Source organism: Gymnodraco acuticeps, unplaced genomic scaffold (genome assembly GCF_902827175.1).
Source record: "Gymnodraco acuticeps unplaced genomic scaffold, fGymAcu1.1, whole genome shotgun sequence".
NCBI lineage: Eukaryota > Metazoa > Chordata > Actinopteri > Perciformes > Bathydraconidae > Gymnodraco > Gymnodraco acuticeps.
The window spans coordinates 39,805-58,454 of record NW_022992140.1 but is presented as its reverse complement, the minus strand read 5'-3'; the positions used below and the strand labels follow the sequence as shown (position 1 = coordinate 58,454).

The 18,650-nt window shown below is 40.4% G+C and overlaps 1 protein-coding gene and 1 pseudogene across 1 annotated transcript in view; both read right to left on the bottom strand.

Moving 5' to 3' along the window:
* The window catches only part of LOC117538292, a 43,044-nt gene extending 35,704 nt beyond the window's left edge, over positions 1-7,340 (bottom strand). The window contains exons 1-3 of the mRNA XM_034203899.1: positions 7,306-7,340; positions 2,399-2,443; positions 1,910-1,960 (exon numbers count right to left, since the gene is read on the bottom strand). Coding sequence (XP_034059790.1) covers positions 1,910-1,938 — 29 coding nt within the window. The 5' untranslated portion in view covers positions 1,939-1,960; positions 2,399-2,443; positions 7,306-7,340. The remainder of the gene's footprint in view (positions 1-1,909; positions 1,961-2,398; positions 2,444-7,305) is intronic.
* Positions 7,341-15,116: 7,776 nt separating this feature from the next.
* Positions 15,117-18,650, bottom strand: part of LOC117538278 — a 33,248-nt pseudogene continuing 29,714 nt past the window's right edge.

Sequence of the window (18,650 nt, the reverse complement as noted above, 5' to 3'; positions counted from 1 at the left end):
AACTCCCACTAGCATGTAAGCCTCCACCACTCGCAGAGAGTTCAGACCGAGCCAAAGCTATTACAAACGCCAAATATCCTTATGTTGCCATGTTAGCAAAGCGCTACCTGGCTGTGCTACCTCTGTCCCTAGAGAGGGTGTTCTCCACAGCAGGAGACATTGTTAGTGCCAGCAGATCTGCCCTTTCTGCAAGCAATGTGGACAAGTTCATCTTTCTTTAAACAACATGAAAATACAATGACAAGCAAGTCCTAATGTCAAACTGGCTGCTTAGGTACTAGTTCAGATACAGATGATTTCAGTTCATCGAAATGCTGCACCTTAATGTTTATTTTATTATATTTTGTATTTATTTGAGTGAATACATTATTCACAGTTTAATAATAATAAAAAAATATATATGTTTTGTTTTGTGAAAAAAAATTCTGCTGAACCGAAAACGTACCGAACCGAACCGTGACCAAAAAACCGAGGTACGTATCGAACCGAAATGTTTGTGAACCGTTACACCCCTACTGTTTAATAATGTAGAAAAACAACTCGTTCGGGTTTCCCTGATAACAATCAGGAGAAGTGAATAACTGGGGGGGAGGTGAGGTTCAAAGTTCAAGAGGTACTCCCTATAAAAGGAGAAGAAATAAAGACAGAAGTTATTTTATTCCTACAGTTCTTCTTCTTTCTTGTGGTATTTCTTATAATGAAACATCAATGAAAACGTGTTTTTATCCCAGTGTGTTGACTTCACACTGCTTTCATCAGCATGTCCAATCTGCCACTGATGACACATAGAAACCAGATACATGTGTTTATGTAGTTTATATAATGTATATATATTCAACCTTTACTCTATGTATGTACTTTCACCTGTTAAAGTTCAGAGTTTAACTTGTTTTTTATTCATACTATCACTACATGTTTATTTTTATTCTGTATATTTCCAGAATCTAAAGAAAAATCTCATTACATTTAAATAAAAAATAAGGACTAGGCAAAAAGATATAAATCAACAATGCAGGAAAAGTAAAGCAGTGTTAAATGATATAGTTTTACTCTCAAGACAATTCAGCTCAAAAGGTTCTGTTGACCTACTCGACATATACATTTACTCTTACCGTTTGAGAGCAAATTGTTCTTCCATTGACTCCATCTTCCTGATCTCACGTCTCTTTGCAGAAGCAGCTTCTCGTTCCTCCTCAGCCCTGCAGAGATGGAGCGTTGACAGACAGGTGGAAGGTTCAGGAGCTTATTGACTAAAAGATGGAGTTACAAATGTCCTCCCAGAGCAAAACATGTTTGACAAAGGAGGTCAGTTGGACTAGTGTTTCTCAAATGGGGGTGTGTGTACCCATCGGTGCACTTTGGAGTGCTGTGGAGGGGCTGAGACATTGAAGAAGAAGTTGCATTACATGTTTCTTTTGTTGTTTATGATTTTTAAACTTACCATAAAAAACACATTTCCTTCAAATAATTAAACTAGATTTTTTATCCAATATTCCTGTTTGTAATGCAGTCATTAACTATGAGCTAGAACAAAGGCATTCCCTTCAGGATAAGGTTTGTTCAGCTAGTTTCAATGTTGAATATTGATGTGATGTTGAAACTAACAGCACTTTGCCGTGAATGGAGTTACGGCAGTCTTCTTTTTTTATTACCATGTTGTTTTTAGTGAAGGAGGCGCTGATAGCACAGCACTGTGTTTCACCTTTTTCATTTGTTAGTGTTATTCAAATCAAAATGTCATGAGGTTTATAACCAAAGACTACATGCTTTGAATCAAAGAAATCAGTGTTTTATTTCTCAAAAATGTAACTAACTAACTCTTTGAACAAAACGTTGATGTCCAGAATGAACCCGGTAAGTCTGTCAAACAGCTGGATCTGACATGAACATGAAGAGGTCTTCATCTCACCTCTTGTTTTGTGACTCAGCTCCACCCATGGTGAAAGGGATGGTCGAGGAACTGCAGAATAAAATACAAACACAAATCTTGCAGTGAAATACAAATTGTATTGAAGAAGTATTCAGATTCCTTTTTGAATACATATTTGTATTTAAAGAGATCCTCAATGAGCCTTTTAGGTGTTTGGCCTCTCATTGCATATTCCTCTATTACATGTTTTTAATTGTGAACATTGTTTATTTATGTGCTATTAATACAAACCAAAATATACAGATTAAAATCCAGCCTTTGAATGTGATCTGGACTTGGATAATTTAAAGAGGGAATTACAAGTTGATTAATAAATTACTTGTTATATTCCATTTCCTAATTCTTGTTTTTTTAAAGACCAAATCTTCATTTTGAAAGTCAGAATTGAGTGTAAAAGTATTCCTGTTTAATAAAGTAGAAAAACAACTCATTCAGGTTTCCCTGATAACAATCAGGAGAAGTGAATACCTGGGGAAGATGTTAGATGTACGAACACCGAGCGAGAAGAGATGCCTGTAAGAGAAGAAATAATGACACAAGTTATTTTATTCCTACAATTCCTCCCCTTTCTTTGTTAGAAGTGAAGAACTTGAACACAAAATGCAAGTTAAAATATGTATATTTAACTCTGTGTTAAATACTCATTATGTAGAATGATTTCATTTCAGAATAATGAGTATTTCACAATTTGATTATACTTAGAGATGTTCCGATCCGATGATTTTCAAAAGATCGGAATCGGGAGAAAAAAATCGGGGATCGGGAATTATTGTCTTTTTTTTAATAAAATATTTGTATTTTATTTAATGTTACAAAACAAAAATGACCATGTTCACGTCTTAAAGTCATCCTGAGGACTTAGTTTTGGTTTGAAATGACACAACATCATGTATGTATTGCTTGGTATGGAGTCAGATTTGGGTCAATATTCTCGCGCGTAAAACAAGCTACACACGAGCGGAAAATGTGCTTTTACACGCGCATAAAATGACCCTCGCGCGCAGATTAAACCCCCGCGAGACAGCCCTCTTGCTTGCTCGCGGGAGTGTCAGCCTCGCGGAGTCTGTCTACGTGCGCGTGAAAAGTTTCTGGCACTTTGGGGCGGAGCCACTGGACTTTGATTGACAGCTGCCAGGAAGCCCGGAGTTGCCAGGTTTGATAAATGCCTGAACTACCAAGAGCCGAGCAGTGACGGCAGCAAAATCTAGGTGCGTACAGCAGACAGTAGCTAGCAGTTTTCGACGGACACAGCCCACTGAAAAATATATTGTTTTATATCAAATTAATGTATATTACATTACATTACATTGCATTTAGCTGACGCTTGTATCCAAAGCGACTTACAATAAGTACATTCGACCAGGAAGACACAACCTTGAAGAAAACAGAATCATATATATATATATATATATTAGCTGTACACTTTACGAATATAATAGTTTTTTATGGACAACTTTACCATTCAATCTCGTCCAACTGATTTTGCTGCCGTCACTGCTCGGCTCTTGGCAGTTCAGGCATTTATCAAACCTGGCAACCCCGGGTTTCCTGGCAGCTGTCAATCAAAGTCCAGTGGCTCCGCCCCAAAGTGCCAGAAACTTTTCACGCGTGCATAGACAGACTCCGCGAGGCTGACACTCCCGCGAGCAAGCTAGAGGGCTGTCTCTCTCGCGAGCGAGCGCAGAGCCGCTCGCGGGCGCAGAGCCGCTCGCGGGCGCAGAGCCGCTCGCGGGGGTTTAATCCGCGCGCGAGGGTCATTTTATGCGCGTGTAAAAGCACATTTCCCGCTCGTGAGTAGCTTGTTTTACGCGCGAGAATATTGACCCAAATCTGACTCTATACTTGGGCTTGTTTTCAGACCTGGTTGCTTATTTATCTCAAATCTGGCAACAGAGTGGGCGCAGTGTCTAATAGTAGCAGCAAGCTAACGAGAGGCTACGTTCAGCTGGTGACTCGTCGGGAGTCGGGACAGAGAAAATGTCAGGAGTTTGGAAGTATTATCAAATTGAAAGCGAAGGCAGTGTAACAGCCAGATGCAATGTTTGCAAGGCGGAGGTTCCGCGTGGTGGAAAGAACAGAGCTACGTTCAACACGACCAATCTAATACGCCACCTGAGAAACAAACACCAACAACAACACGACGAGTACAACCGACACTTTCAGAGACTTTCAAAAGGAAAGAGAAACTGCCCCAGAACAGTGAAAAGGCCAAAACAATAACAGCCAAGGTAGTTCATCGCGTTGAGCCGTTATCTGTTACCTTTTTTTTCTCTTAATTCATTGCATAAAGATCGGATCGGGAAAATCGGTATCGGCAGATTGTCAAAATCAAATGATCGGAATCGGATCGGGAGCAAAAAAAGGTGATCGGGACATCCCTAATGATACTTAATGACAAACTAATGTGATAATCATTTTAATAGCAGTTAAAAATATATAATCTAATTTCAGCTCATTTATGTACTGTTTTTTGTTCATTTACATTTTTTATCATATTGTATTTTTAATCGTGATATCATTAACCCTTAAGAGTCCCTGGGGCCATTTTTCAGCCATGCAGGTTTTCATGCCATTTTGGCTGTGTTGAATGAATATTGCTCAAACTTGCCAGAGGATATTCTTTTTTAGTTGTATATTGAATTGTCGTCTCAGTTTTTATTAATTAGCCTAAAATGGCTAAGCTACACAAAAACCGACACATTTGTTCCTAGCGGCAAAAAATGCCCCATTGAAAACCATTGAAAATGCTTTTTTTGACCCCACATTTATCTTATCATAAACTCTTGATTTCCTTTATGTTAAGATTTCATTTTGGACTTCTAGCTTTCAATTTTTACATTTGTCTATAAGATGGGGATAATTTTAACCCTTTGAAGCCTGCAGCAAAATGTCACACTTTTTACTGTTTTCTGCAAGGGTCACTTGCTACTGAAATGATATATGTGTGTGTCGCTTTTGATGTTGGATAATGGTATGTGTGTGCGTGTTTCTTTGTGTGTGTGTGCGTGTGTGTGTGTCCAACTTCAAAATACTTTTCTCTTAGAAGGCCACACTGCATAATAATCTAATTCAATAATAAAAACAATGAGTTGCGAGAACCAAAACAAAATTGGACTTTGTTTTGGTTCTCGCTCAAGTTTTTTATGCAGATGCACTGCAACCATGGTTATAAGTATTACTATCAGTGCAGGAGTAGTCTTTTTGGAGATGCCGAGGCATTACAGCACACAGGAAGCTCTGGACATCATCATGCACTCTGATTGCGAGGATGGCTCCTCATCCTCCTCCGTGGACTCTGAGGCTGACACAGAAGAGGCCTCAGAGTCCACGGAGGACGCCTCAGAGGTGGGAACAGACCAGCTAGAGTCCAACTCAGACTCATCTGAAACTGAGAGCGGAGGGGAGTTGGAGGAAGCAGCTGCAGGATGGAAAATGGTAAAGTGTTTTGGTCTCCCACAAACACTGAGACGCTCTGCTACGTCGGTGTTGGCCGGTGTTTACAGGTCAAAAAATGAATCGACCCTCAGCCTCTGGAGTGGGAAATCGGGACAGAGCATTTTCCGAGCCACGATGTCCCACAAGAGGTTTCACCAAATCAGCGGAACACTGCGGTTCGACGACAAGCTATCCCGCCCGCGGCGCCGCGATGACAAGCTGGCTGCCTTGCGCAAAGTCTGGGATATGTGGACGCACCGCCTGCCGATGCTGTTCAGCGACGTCTGCGTGGATGAACAGCTCGTCCCATTCGGAGGCAGGTGCAGCTTCAAGCAGTATGCCAAAAAAGCCGTCCAAATACGGTATAAAGATTTGGGCAAACTGTGATGTAAAATCATCCTACGCCTGGAGACTGCAGGTGTATACAGGCAAAGCAGCTGGCAGTCGTCCTGAAGTCAACCAGGGGATGAGGGTGGTCCTGGAGATGACAGAGGGGCTCCAGGGACACATCATTACCTGTGACAATTTGTTCACGTCCTTCGCACTGGCTGAGGAGCTGCTCAGAAGAAAACTGGCCCTGGTTTGCACAATTCGCCGAAACAAGCCTGAGCTTCCCCCCTATTGCTCCAGGCAAGAGCGAGAGTGATCTTCTCCTCCACCTTTGCCTTTACGAAGACCCACACACCGGTCTCTTACATGCCTCGACAGGGAATGTGCTGCTTCTAAGCACAAAACACCGCAGTCCAGACGTAAGCGACGAAATGAAGAGAAAGCCAGTCATAATCAAAGACTACAACCGATGCAAAGGGGGTGTCGACAACCTTGATAAGGTAGGCACACATGTATTCTTACTCTTATATTCTTGTCTGAAATATGTAGGTTTTTTTCAAATGAGCATTTTCCTATAAAATAATTAATATTTGCATCATGAGAGAAAATGCTTGGAATCATTTATTCAAATTGTCTTGTTTTATGTTTTTGTTAGGTTGTTGCCACCTACTCCTGCAGGAGGAGAACACATCGCTGGCCACTTGCCCTCTTCCACAACCTGGTTGACATTTCCCATTACAACGCCTAAGTCCTGTGGACATCAATGGAGCCATCCTGGCAGCAGCAGAAACCATACAGGAGGAGGCTCTTCATTGAAGAGGTGGGAGAAATGCTGGTGACCCCACACATCAAGAAGAGAGGGCGCCTTCCCCGCTGCAACAATGGTGTCAGATCTGCAGGGTGCTGCTGCAGGCCCCTCTCATCCGTGAACGGAAGAGCAGGAGGCAGTGTCACTTTTGCATGGACAGAAGAGTTTGCAGGACCACAGTCTGTCCATTTGCAGCCCCTGCTCGACCTGAGCTGGACTCTCACAGCCAGACACATAGTGTTCATTCAATGTTCATCTTTGTAAAATACATATTTTTCTGGTTAAAAATGATCTTGTATTATTCATTTTAGTCAGGCTGGAGTAGTTTTAAAAGATTTACTCTTTGAAAGTGGGAAAAAATGTGAATATATCATAATTTTATGGCAGTTTTTGTGAGGGTGGCATTTTCTGGCCTCAGGAATACGAGTGTGAGTTTTTGTTTAAATCTGACACTGCAAAAAAAATACACATTATACACACTACCGCTACCTGCTGGTAAAGAGAGTTATTTCCACTCGTCAACTGAAGTCTTTGCGGTGTGTTCGTAGGCGGGCTGCGTAGCCGACGCAGGCAATGTAGCTGACGTAAAAGTCGGAACACCTGTTTTTTTCAATACAAAAACTGTGGAGTTTTTTCAACTAACTGGTATTTAAAGGGTTAAAATCCCCAAAATAAAATTCATATTTCATATGTGTATGTCAGGCTGGAGTAGTTTTAAAAGACTGACTCTTTGAAAGTGGGAAAAAATGTGAATATATCATATTTTTATAGCAGTTTTTGTGAGTGTGGCAGACACACCTACCCGATTTTGGGAGTCAGAGGCCGTCGGGCATTCGCGGCGCCTACGCTTTACGGCACATTTTCACACCTCCCGCGGCCGATTCAACATGTTGAATCCAAAGAAGGCCAAAGAAAGTCGGCCAAAGAAATCCCTCTGATTGGCTGTTCAGCGAGTCAGTGCATGAGAAGCGAGGCGGAAGTGAGGGACCAAAACAAACGATTAAGAAGGCACACACAGACGGTTAATCTTTTTCATTTTCATCTCACCTGGACGCAAGAGTTTATTTTTTATGTTTACATGTTTTCGATCGACGACAGAGAGTGAAAATGGAACCCAGACACTATTTGTTGTTTGTTTATATCACGCAGACTATATCGGTGTATAGTCTGTCTTCCGGTTGTTGCCTCTTTTGAATGACGAATACACACTACCGCTGCCTGCTGGTAAGGACAGTTATTGCCACTCGTCAACTGAAGTCTTTGCGGTGTGTTCGTAGGCGAGCGGCGTAGCCGACGCAGGCAACGTAGCGGACGTAAAATTCGGGACCAGGGCTCGAGCTTAAGGACGTCCCGTCGTCCCGGGGCCGAATTAAAAATAGTGGAGGATAAAAAATAATTTTGGGACGAATTTGGGACGAGAGTTAAAATAAAAATACCCTGCTAACTCTACTACAAACAGCGATGAAAATGAAACCGACTGCACGTTTTGTGTAGCACACAGTTATTAAACCTCCTTGTCAACAGAAACACACACAACACATTTAGCAACCCGCGAAACACACACACACACACACCGTAGCTACAGATTTGCCGCTGGCTGTTAGCCAGCCGCACAACTGGCTGTGCCCGCAAATTTGCGGGTCTAGCTATGTACTGAGTGTGTGTATTTCGCGGGTTGAGTGATGTACAATGACAATGGTATCCCGTGGAGGAATTCTGAAATGTTTTACCGTTACATCACAAAAACGCACAGCAGAACCAGACCCTGGAGCGCCGGCCTCTTTATTTACTTACTCCTTTTCATCCCCTATGGGTAATAAGGCTGAGAAGAGAACCTCCATCGTATTTAGTCCTTAGCAATATGCTGCCTCTCCCCATGTAGGGATGGGTACCGAGCCCCGGTATTAAACGGGCCCCGGGCCAGAATTATTAAAGACAGTGGTAACGTTAAGCTCCGACGTTATCGGACTTTTTATCGGTACTGGAGACATTTAAAAAATATATGTCATATGTATTATTGATACATACACATTATATTGCCGTTTTAGTTTCGCCAACTCCGTTTCTAATATGCAATAAGACTACAACATGCGTCTCTGATGTATTTTGATGTCATGGTTGCTAACGTTTTTTTGGTGGAAATGTGTTTTTTCACAGCAAAGTCACCCTCTGTACTTGGACTTATTGGGAGAATTTAAAGGCAAGAACATCCCAAATATTCATTTAGGTCTTTATTTTAGACCTTTAGTGTTGCCGTCTGTGAGGAAAATAAATGGGGCTCAGAGCCTCGTATTTTTAAAATCTTGAGGCCTTAGTTTTGGTTTAAAATTACACAACATCATGTATGTGTTGCTTCTTTTGGGCCTATTTTCAGACCTGGTTGCGTATTTCTCTCAAATCTGGCAACAGAGTGGGCGCAGTGTCTAATAGTAGCAGTAAGCTAACGAGAGGCTACGTTAAGCTGGTGACTCGGGAGTCGGGACAGAGCAAATGTCAGGAGTTTGGAAGTATTATAAAATTGAAAGCGAAGGCAGTGTAACAGCCAGATGCAATATTTGCAAGAAGGAGGTTCCGCGTGGTGGAAAGAACCGTTTTTTTTCAAATTGAATTTATTGAAATCTCCCATATCAACGTAAGAGCTTGTGCCTCTTTGGGGGGTGCTAACACTTAACCATAAACGTTATCGTTTACTTTCTCTGTCTTTATATGAAGATATTACTTTTCTCCGTTAATCTCCGTCACGTTGTTTCCATAGCAACAACAACTTCCTGTCAACAGCGCTACCTCTCCTTCAAAATAAAAGCATGTCCACAAATAGGAAGCCAAGCCAAATTATACTTAAGACATATACAACTGCAACAAAAGTAACAAACACAATGCGATATCCTTTTCAATTTCAAAGAACACAAATTGGGTTACATTAACAAATAACTATAAAACAACAATACTGTAGAATAACAAAATTAATGCCGTGGCGTGAATACACCGAAATACACGTGTTGAAGTGGTTCGCTGCTGATTACTATTGAATTGTGTTACTCCAGTAAGATGGAAATATAATACTTTGTTTATTCATGTTATGTTAAGCTGCTGTTGTTCATTGCATTATTACTAGACTAGTTAGTCTTAAGGCTAGAATTCTGCACCAAGCCACATTTTTATTTTATTTTATTATTTGTGACTGATGTGAACTTGTGAAGCTGGTCAAGCTACCTCTTTCCAGTAGAGTTATTTTTGTTTTGTTACTGCACTATCTGCACTCAATTTGTTTACATGGTTATTTTGTGGTGGACCACTGATAAGTTTTATTTTGTTTTGATCCAATGCTGCACAACTGAACTGATCCAATGCTGCTGTGAACAAAATAAGCTATATCCATGTTGGATAGAATGGATAGTTGGCTACTGTCATTTAAATTAAAAAAATAACCTTAAGGGACAACTTGAATGCTTTTTTTCCTTTTTTGTCTCTTAATGCATTGCATAAAGATCGGATCGGGAAAAATCGGTATCGGCAGATTGTCAAAATCAAATGATCGGAATCGGATCGGGAGCAAAAAAAGGTGATCGGGACATCCCTAGTTGTTTATATTTCACATCATTAATCAGAATCTGCAAAGTAACTCAAATAAGTGTAGTGGAGTAAAAATACCAGGTTAACCTCTGAATTGTAGTGGAGTAGAATTACAAAGTATCAATGAGCTGTCATGTGGGTATATATTACTGATATATATTAATGCTGCGCATTATGGACAGCGATTTTCACCCATTTATTAATTATATGTTTTACATTTGATAACACCAATGTGTTTAATACTGGCAACTTCTAATTGTGGGAAAAACGAAAATGTTCAGTAGAGACGTCCCATAGAACATTTTGCGAAACACAATAGTGTAGTGTGTAGTTCTGGGGGGGCGTTCGATTCCAGTTTTGGATAGTCTGGCGTGGTTTCGTTCCATTTCAAACAGCTGTTTGACGCTCGGCGTAACCTTGGCGCACTGCCACCCCAACATCCAATCCCAGACCTTGAAGATTAATCACGGGGACTGTAGTCCTAAACGATAGCTGGGGATTATGGGTAGTGTAGTGTCTTCGGCCATCCTAAACTCAAAAATGTTGACAATCGCAATGATGCTCGAAATGTCCCTTATAGGCCTACGTCTGTTTCCGGTTATTTTTATTTTGAAATTCAGTTCCTGACGAACGCCAAAAAAGCCCGAGATTATGGAATTAAACCAATAAATAAAAGCAAGGATAATTGTGTGTTATTGGTGAGCAAATAACAGTGTGTTATTTTGAAAAGAATAACAAATTAGAAGGAAAAAAAGATTTTAAAAATATGAGGCTCTGAGCCCCATTTCTTTTCCTCACAGACGGCAACACTAAAGGTCTAAAATAAAGACCTAAATGAATATTTGGGATTCTTGCCTTTAGATTCTCCCAATAAGTCCAAGTACAGAGGGTGACTTTGTTGTGAAAAAACACATTTCCACCAAAAAAACTTTAGCAACCATGAATGTGTACACATTCATGAAGTAATCTTCGTCATAACTAGCCAACTAAACATCATGTACATGTACTGCACAAATAATCAGAAATAAAAACTCATTACTCGCATAAAATGACATCAAAACGCATTTTAATGGCCAAATGAACCTTAAAATAGGCATTTTCCACCGAGAATAACACGAAGGTCGGCCATTGTTGTTGATCACATGGTCTGGGAGCTGTTGCAGCGTCCATAGCAACCACCTTAGCAACCATGAATGTGTACACATTCATGAAGTAATCTTCGTCATAACTAGCAAACTAAACATCATGTACATCTACTGCACAAATAATCAGAAATAACAACTCATATTAATCGCGTAAAATGACATCAAAACGCATTTTAATGGCCAAATGAACCTTAAAATAGGCATTTTCCACCGAGAATAACACGAAGGTCGGCCATTGTTGTTGATCACGTGGTCTATGAAGGTCTATGGGACGCCCTGGCCGTAGAAGCCTGACGGTCAAGGGGTCCGCTGTCCGCAATGAAGATCTATGGGACGCCCTGCCTGTAGAAGCCTGACGGTCAAGGGGTACCCTGTACGTAATATAGCGACGGGGAGGGGCCCTGACCGTCCGTCAATATGTGACGGGATGGGAGTGAGAACGTGTGTGTGTGTGTGGTCAAGCATTACTATACTTGTGGGGACCTAAATCTGTTTACATAGTCACTTGTGGAGGTCCCCATAAGGGGAATCATTCATTTTAGGGTGAAGACTTGGTTAGGTTTAGGATTAGGGTTAGGCATGTGTTGGTTATGGTTAAGGTTAGGATAAGTCTCCAGGAAATGCATGTAAGTCAATATAATGTCCCCTGAAGCGAAGTATACATGGTGTGCGTGCGGCAACGTGTGTGTAAACTGCTCCGCGCTCTCGCACACAGACGGGGAAGAGAGATTGGAAAGATCGGAAATACATCATATTTTGTAGTCTTATTGCATATCAGAAACGGAGTTGGCGAAACTAAAACTTTAATATAATGTTTATGTAGCAATAATACATGACATATATTTTTTAAATGTCAAGAGTTTCCTGTAATTGGAAATAACACATTACGTTAAGATCTCCTTATAAAACAAAATGTCCGACAAAGATAAACAACAACTTTTATAATAATATCACTAACTTTAATTCAGCTTTGGTTGTGGTAATGTACAGCAACACAGAAATATCGCGACCAACCGTCACATTAACGGTTTATAGAGCCGTTAAAAAGTGTTCTAGAACAATGAGGAAGTTTGTGCTAAGCTAACTGAGTCCTAGCTAGCATACACGGTTAAAGATATTTATAAACTAGATAGCATTCGAGGTAACGTTACAGCACGAGTAGTATTACATAATACATATTTAATATGTAGTGAGACTGAATCAAAGTGTTCAATCATATACGTTTATATATACGTTTATATGTCAAGGGTTGAATCCGCAGATCAGCTTACCTTTAGTGCGCAGCAGTTATTTGCCAAAGTGAAAGTGAAATTTAACATGACTAAAAACATAACAAGGAGGTGTGACACGTCAGTTGGAGGTTGGTGGTATAGAAAACACACGGATTACAGGGAGTCAGACATTAATAAAATGTGTTTCTGAAATCATTTTAAAATCAAAACCTCACTGTAAGAATATCAGTCTTCTTATGGACCATTCCGGCGGATATCATTGATTTTCAGGCGGGTATAAAGTAACAAAAACAGGGGTTATTTGACACGAGAGATCTCAAAACTCTTCCGCCTGGTCCCGCCCAGTACTGTGCTGTGATTGGCTCGTTGCGTCTATGCGCTGTTTTGATTGGATGCTTTTTTTTTTACCAGTTTTGAGTGCAGATATATGGACTTTGACACCATTCATTGTTGCTCTCGATATATTGTGTAACAGGTGACAGAGAGGCTTCTTGAGTAAAAGAACAGAGTATTATAAGCAAACAACACATTCTTTACAATCTTCAATCGTAAATGAAGTATATAAAAGTGTATATAGAGTTGTTTTTACTAAATGTAAGAGATACCAGATAAATACACTTTTATAGCTTTTATGAGTCTTTCTATACATCTCTACTGAAAAAGTTGATTATATGTCTAGGTAATAATCCCTTGTAGCACAGGCTCCAACTATCTGCCTATAGAGAATGTGTTTTTGTGTTGTGTTGTTGTTGGTAAGGGATTTTATTTAACAGTTGGATAGTTATATATTATACAACATGATCATTATCCGCCCTTGTTATGTCCAGTTATGTGTATTTAGAGTGTATATAACTGACCTACTTTCTTTTATCTACAGGTGTAATTTCACAGTTTCACTTTTACTTGTGCCTGTGTGAAATATTCCAGTACTTTTCCATGATATGTGAAGCCAGAAGAAGCTGTGTGCTTAGGAATTCAGATGATAGACGAGACAGTTTTCTTTTCAAAATACAAGAGCCTTCAGTAACATCAGTTCATATCATCATCTATTCATTTGATTTAATATATGCTCACACTCACACTCCTCTCTACCATTGAACTGTAACAACTTACAAGATATATGAAAAGCTTCCTGTTTTCAAGCATCATCCATCAGTCCATCCATTCAGGTGTAAAGTGACTACAGATTTACTCAAGTACTGTACTTCAGTACAATTTTGAGATACTTGTACTTTACTTCAGTATTTCCATGTTTTAATACTTTGTACTTTTACTCCACTTCATGTATTTAATACCTTTAGTTACTTTACAGATTTGGATGAATGATGTGAAATATAAACAACAACATTGTACTTTAACTTGAAGAACATTTTGAATGCAGGACTTTTACTGTAACAGAGTATTGCTATACTCTGGTACTTCTAGTTTGACTCAAGTACAAGATCTGAGTACTTCAACTTTTGCTCAAGTAAAATACCCGAGTACTTCTACTTTAACTCAAGTACAAGCTCTGAGTACTTCTACTTTTACTCAAGTACAAGCTCTGAGTACTTCTACTTTTACTCAAGTACAAGCTCAGAGTACTTCTACTTTGACTTAAGTACAAGATCTGAGTACTTCTACTTTGACTCAAGTACAAGCTCTGAGTACTTCTACTTTGACTCAAGAACAAGCTCTGAGTACTTCTACTTTGACACAAGTACAAGATCTGAGTACTTCTACTGAAGTACAAGATCTGAGTACTTCTACTTTGACTCAAGTACACGATCTGAGTACTTCTACTTTTACTCAAGTACAAGCTCTGAGTACTTCTACTTTGACTCAAGTACAAGATTTGAGTACTTCTACTTTTACTCAAGTACAAGATCTGAGTACTTCTACTGAAGTACAAGATCTGAGTACTTCTACTTTGACTCAAGTACAAGATCTGAGTACTTCTACTTTGACTCAAGTACAATATGAGTACTTCTACTGAAGTACAAGATCTGAGTACTTCTACTTTTACTGAAGTACAAGCTCTGAGTACTTCTACTTTTACTCAAGTACAAGATCTGAGTACTTCTACTTTTACTCAAGTACAAGATCTGAGTACTTCTACTTTTACTCAAGTACAAGCTCTGAGTACTTCTACTTTTACTCAAGTACAAGTTCTGAGTACTTCTACTTTTACTCAAGTACAAGTTCTGAGTACTTCTACTTTTACTCAAGTACAAGATCTGAGTACTTCTACTTTTACTCAAGTACAAGTTCTGAGTACTTCTACTTTTACTCAAGTACAAGTTCTGAGTACTTCTACTTTTACTCAAGTACAAGATCTGAGTACTTCTACTTTTACTCAAGTACAAGTTCTGAGTACTTCTACTTTTACTCAAGTACAAGTTCTGAGTACTTCTTCCTTCCTGCAGTTATAGAAGTATAAAAGCGCCACTAAGAAAACTTGATACGAACAACAACATTTTGCTTAAATAAATAATGTTTTAAAAACTGATCAAATAAGTCGGTTTTATTTTAAACCTTAATTTATGGTTGATCTCTTATTTCCCCTGTTTTTCTGTCCACTCTATTGAGTAGGATTAAAACAAAATGTTAAAACCAATGCACGTGTTGTCGCTTTGTATGAAAGCATCAGCTGAGTTTATGAAACGTAATGTAAGGATTCAATAAGAGCCAGAAAGGGTTTTTATGAATGTCGTACATGTTCACACACATAGGCACAGAGGGTTATCAGACTGAGGTTACTTTATTGTTGCTAGTAGTTAAAATAAAAATATACGTAAGTTATGAATGTGAAAAAGTGACATTTTAACCGTGTTTGTACAATGATTAAAACTATTACAATAAAAAGAGTCCATGCTGTTAATGAGAGGTTTCCCCGCTTCATATGTTCATGGTGACCTGGATGAACTGCAGAGAGACATGATGAGAGGTTTCCCCGCTTCATATGTTCATGGTGACCTGGATGAACTGCAGAGAGACATGATGAGAGGTTTCCCCGCTTCATATGTTCATGGTGACCTGGATGAACTGCAGAGAGAGACATCCTTAATATCCAATACAACATTCACAGGAAACAGGAGGAGAAATACTTCATTCATCCCTCGGGGGAAAATACATTTTGTATCAGTTGTTTCATTTTGGAATAGTATAGAATAAAAAATAATAAAATAAAAAAGAATAAAGTAAAATAAAATTAAATGTCATTATATGAACAAAAAAATAAATAATGAATATAAACATTGAAAAGTTAAAGTAAAATTGACAAAGAAAATATTTAATAAGATACATAAAATAATAACAAATGAAATGGTTGTCATACCTCGTCAAACTGAAACTCGGCTCTGCCCGTTCGGGTTGTGTCCTTCCTCTGGAACTGATCTGAAAAACACATTAAAGCACATTTTAATGAACTTCCTCATTACTCTCTCTGTTGACGATGAGCATTGTGTCTCCACACCCAGATAAAGGCCGTCTCAGGGAAGAGAACTGCAGAGAAAATGCTGCACATTTACTCCAAAAAATGAGATTCATCAAAAAAAAATTGCTGAATTTTTAGTTTTTCCACTTTTCCACATCTCTTTATTTATTGTCAACAAGCAAATCAACAGATGATACCAAATGAACTGATTTATCAACTAAGGAAAACAAGTATAATAAACTTGAGGCACTATTACGCTTTTTGGGGTTTGGCGCTTTTCTTGTCTTTTGCGGCCACTACACGGCCTCGCTCGGCCTAGCTCGGTATGGCTACCGAGCTAGGCGTTAGGACAGGCTCACTTTATGGCGCATTACCATTACAGTTTAGGAACTGGGGCAGTAACTATAGTAACGCAGTGTAGGCAGAGCCGTGACGTCATCTTCAATGAGAACCACAGAAAACCAATTGCAATTTCTACAGGCTCGCACTTACCTGTTAGCATCTGGCATCTGTTAGCATCTAGCTCTCCTGCTTACAAACTTTTAGCCATCCCTGCTTATACAAGTAGTAGTTTTAGTTGTCTGCGAACTGTGGAGGCCTACTCCCACCTGTCGAGTGCGGCTGTACTGAGGTGTTTTTCCTCCGGAGACGTCGCGAAGAGACGGAGCGGCTCCACCTGTTGCTGCATGCGATCTGCGATTTACGGAGGCCTGCTCGTCGCGAAGAGACGGAGCGGCTCCACCTGTTTGCTGCCTGCGATCTGCGATCTACGGAGGCCTGCTCCCACCTGTATAATACGGCTGTACTGGAGAGGTTTTTACCCCAGAGTCGTCTCGGAGAGACGGAGTGGATCCACGCTTCGGGCTTGGCCTGCTTCCACCGGGCGTGTGCGGCTGTGCGGACGAGGATTTTACCACCGCTGGGGCCTGCTTTCCACCTGTCCTGGTTCTGCTGTTGCAGAGGCCTGCTTTCACCCCGGGGATACCACGGAGGGACCGGAGCGCTTCCACGCTGATGTTTTCGCCTGTCCTTTGCTGCTGTGCTGATTTTGCTCCAGGAACATCGCGGATACTGTGTGCTGGTCTGGGAAAATGGCCCATATCGGGATTCTGCTGTGCCTGTTAACTGTTTTGGACTATGAGAAGATCTCTATTCATTCTGAGAAGACTACTGGATTCAGGTCTGTTCTGCCACCCGCAGTGGGCATCCCCTGCAAAGGTTCGGATGTGTTGCTCAAACAATTACCGGTTGCCTTGTCACAGTCAATCTGCTCGACAAAATATGTTTGTCTTTTTTATTTTCCTGCGATGATGGTTCTTCAGGACTGCTTCTTAAGCTCTAATCACACTCTCGCAGACTTTTCCGGTGTTTCTAAATTAGATGACAGTGTATTTGTGTCGTTTAAGAGGAAAAGATGCCTGGTTTTTTTGTTGTTATTACTGTCAGGAAATGTACAACCTAACCCTGGTCCGCCCAATAGTAGTAGTCAGATCGCTACTCCTGCTGATTTTAAAGCTAGGTCTGGGTTGGGTTTCATCCATCCACTTGAATGTGCGCAGTCTGTTAGGTAAACTAGATTTTGTCCGTATCTGGGCAAAATCGACTGACGCTGACGTCATTGTCTTATCAGAAACATGGCTAAACAAATCTATTTTGGCCTCTGACATTGCCTTAAATGGTTTTAATGTGTATCGTACCGACCGGCCTAATAAAGGTGGTGGCGTTGCCATTTATGTTAATGTAACCACATTAGTTTCCAAATCGATCAGTAAGCAATTTGAATTTTTAGCCATAAATATAGAAGTGGCAAAGGGTCAACAGGTCATGGTAGTGGGTTGTTACAGACCCCCCTCAGCTGTCAAAGAATCCTTGTCTTCACTAGCAAATCTTTTATCACAACTAGACTACAAGGAAATAGTGCTACTTGGAGATTTTAACTGGGACTGGTTAACTGCAGTGTCAGAGGATTTTAAAAACCTTTGTATCTCTTTGAATGTTACTCAGATTGTTGACAGTCCTACTCGCCCAAATATTAAGTCCCCTAATAAATCCTCCCTAATTGATCTCATTTTAACTAATGTTCCCCATAAATATTCATCTGTGGGAGTATTTGCAAATAATCTGAGCGATCACTGTGTTGTAGCCACAATTAGGGACACTAAGGTCCAAAAGGTTAAACCTCGCATTATCATTGCTCTTTCCTGGAGCGTCAGCTTTAGCGTCAGACAGCCGAAGACTGACAAAGACATTGGAGTCCTACGGGAGTCACGAGGGAGGCAAAGAGGAGGCAAATCTTACTCTGATTGAGCTAAGTATCGCTGGTGTTTTATTTTGTTTTTTAGCCCCTCATGCTATAATCATGTGTATTTTCTCCATTCCTGTTCATGTGTCTTCTCGCAATTATCACTGGCCCCGTGTATCTCCTAATCGCTATAACCGGCCTGCTCTCGTCTATCCCACGTGCTCCACTGAGATCCAACATCTAGTTTCAGGGGGCCTGTGGAACTGCCAGTCAGCTGTTCCTAAGGCTGACTTCATCTCTGGCTACGCCTCCCTGCAGTCTCTGGATTTCCTTGCTCTCACTAAGACCTGGATTACTCCATCCAACACATCCACCCCAGCAGCTCTCTCCACTGCATATTCCTTCTCCCATACACCCAGACCCACTGGCAGAGGAGGTGGCACTGGTCTCCTGCTCTCTCCCAAATGGAGCTTTTCCCTCTTCAAGCTACCTAACTTCACTCCTTCCACCTTTGAATTCCATGCCGTCACAGTAACCCAT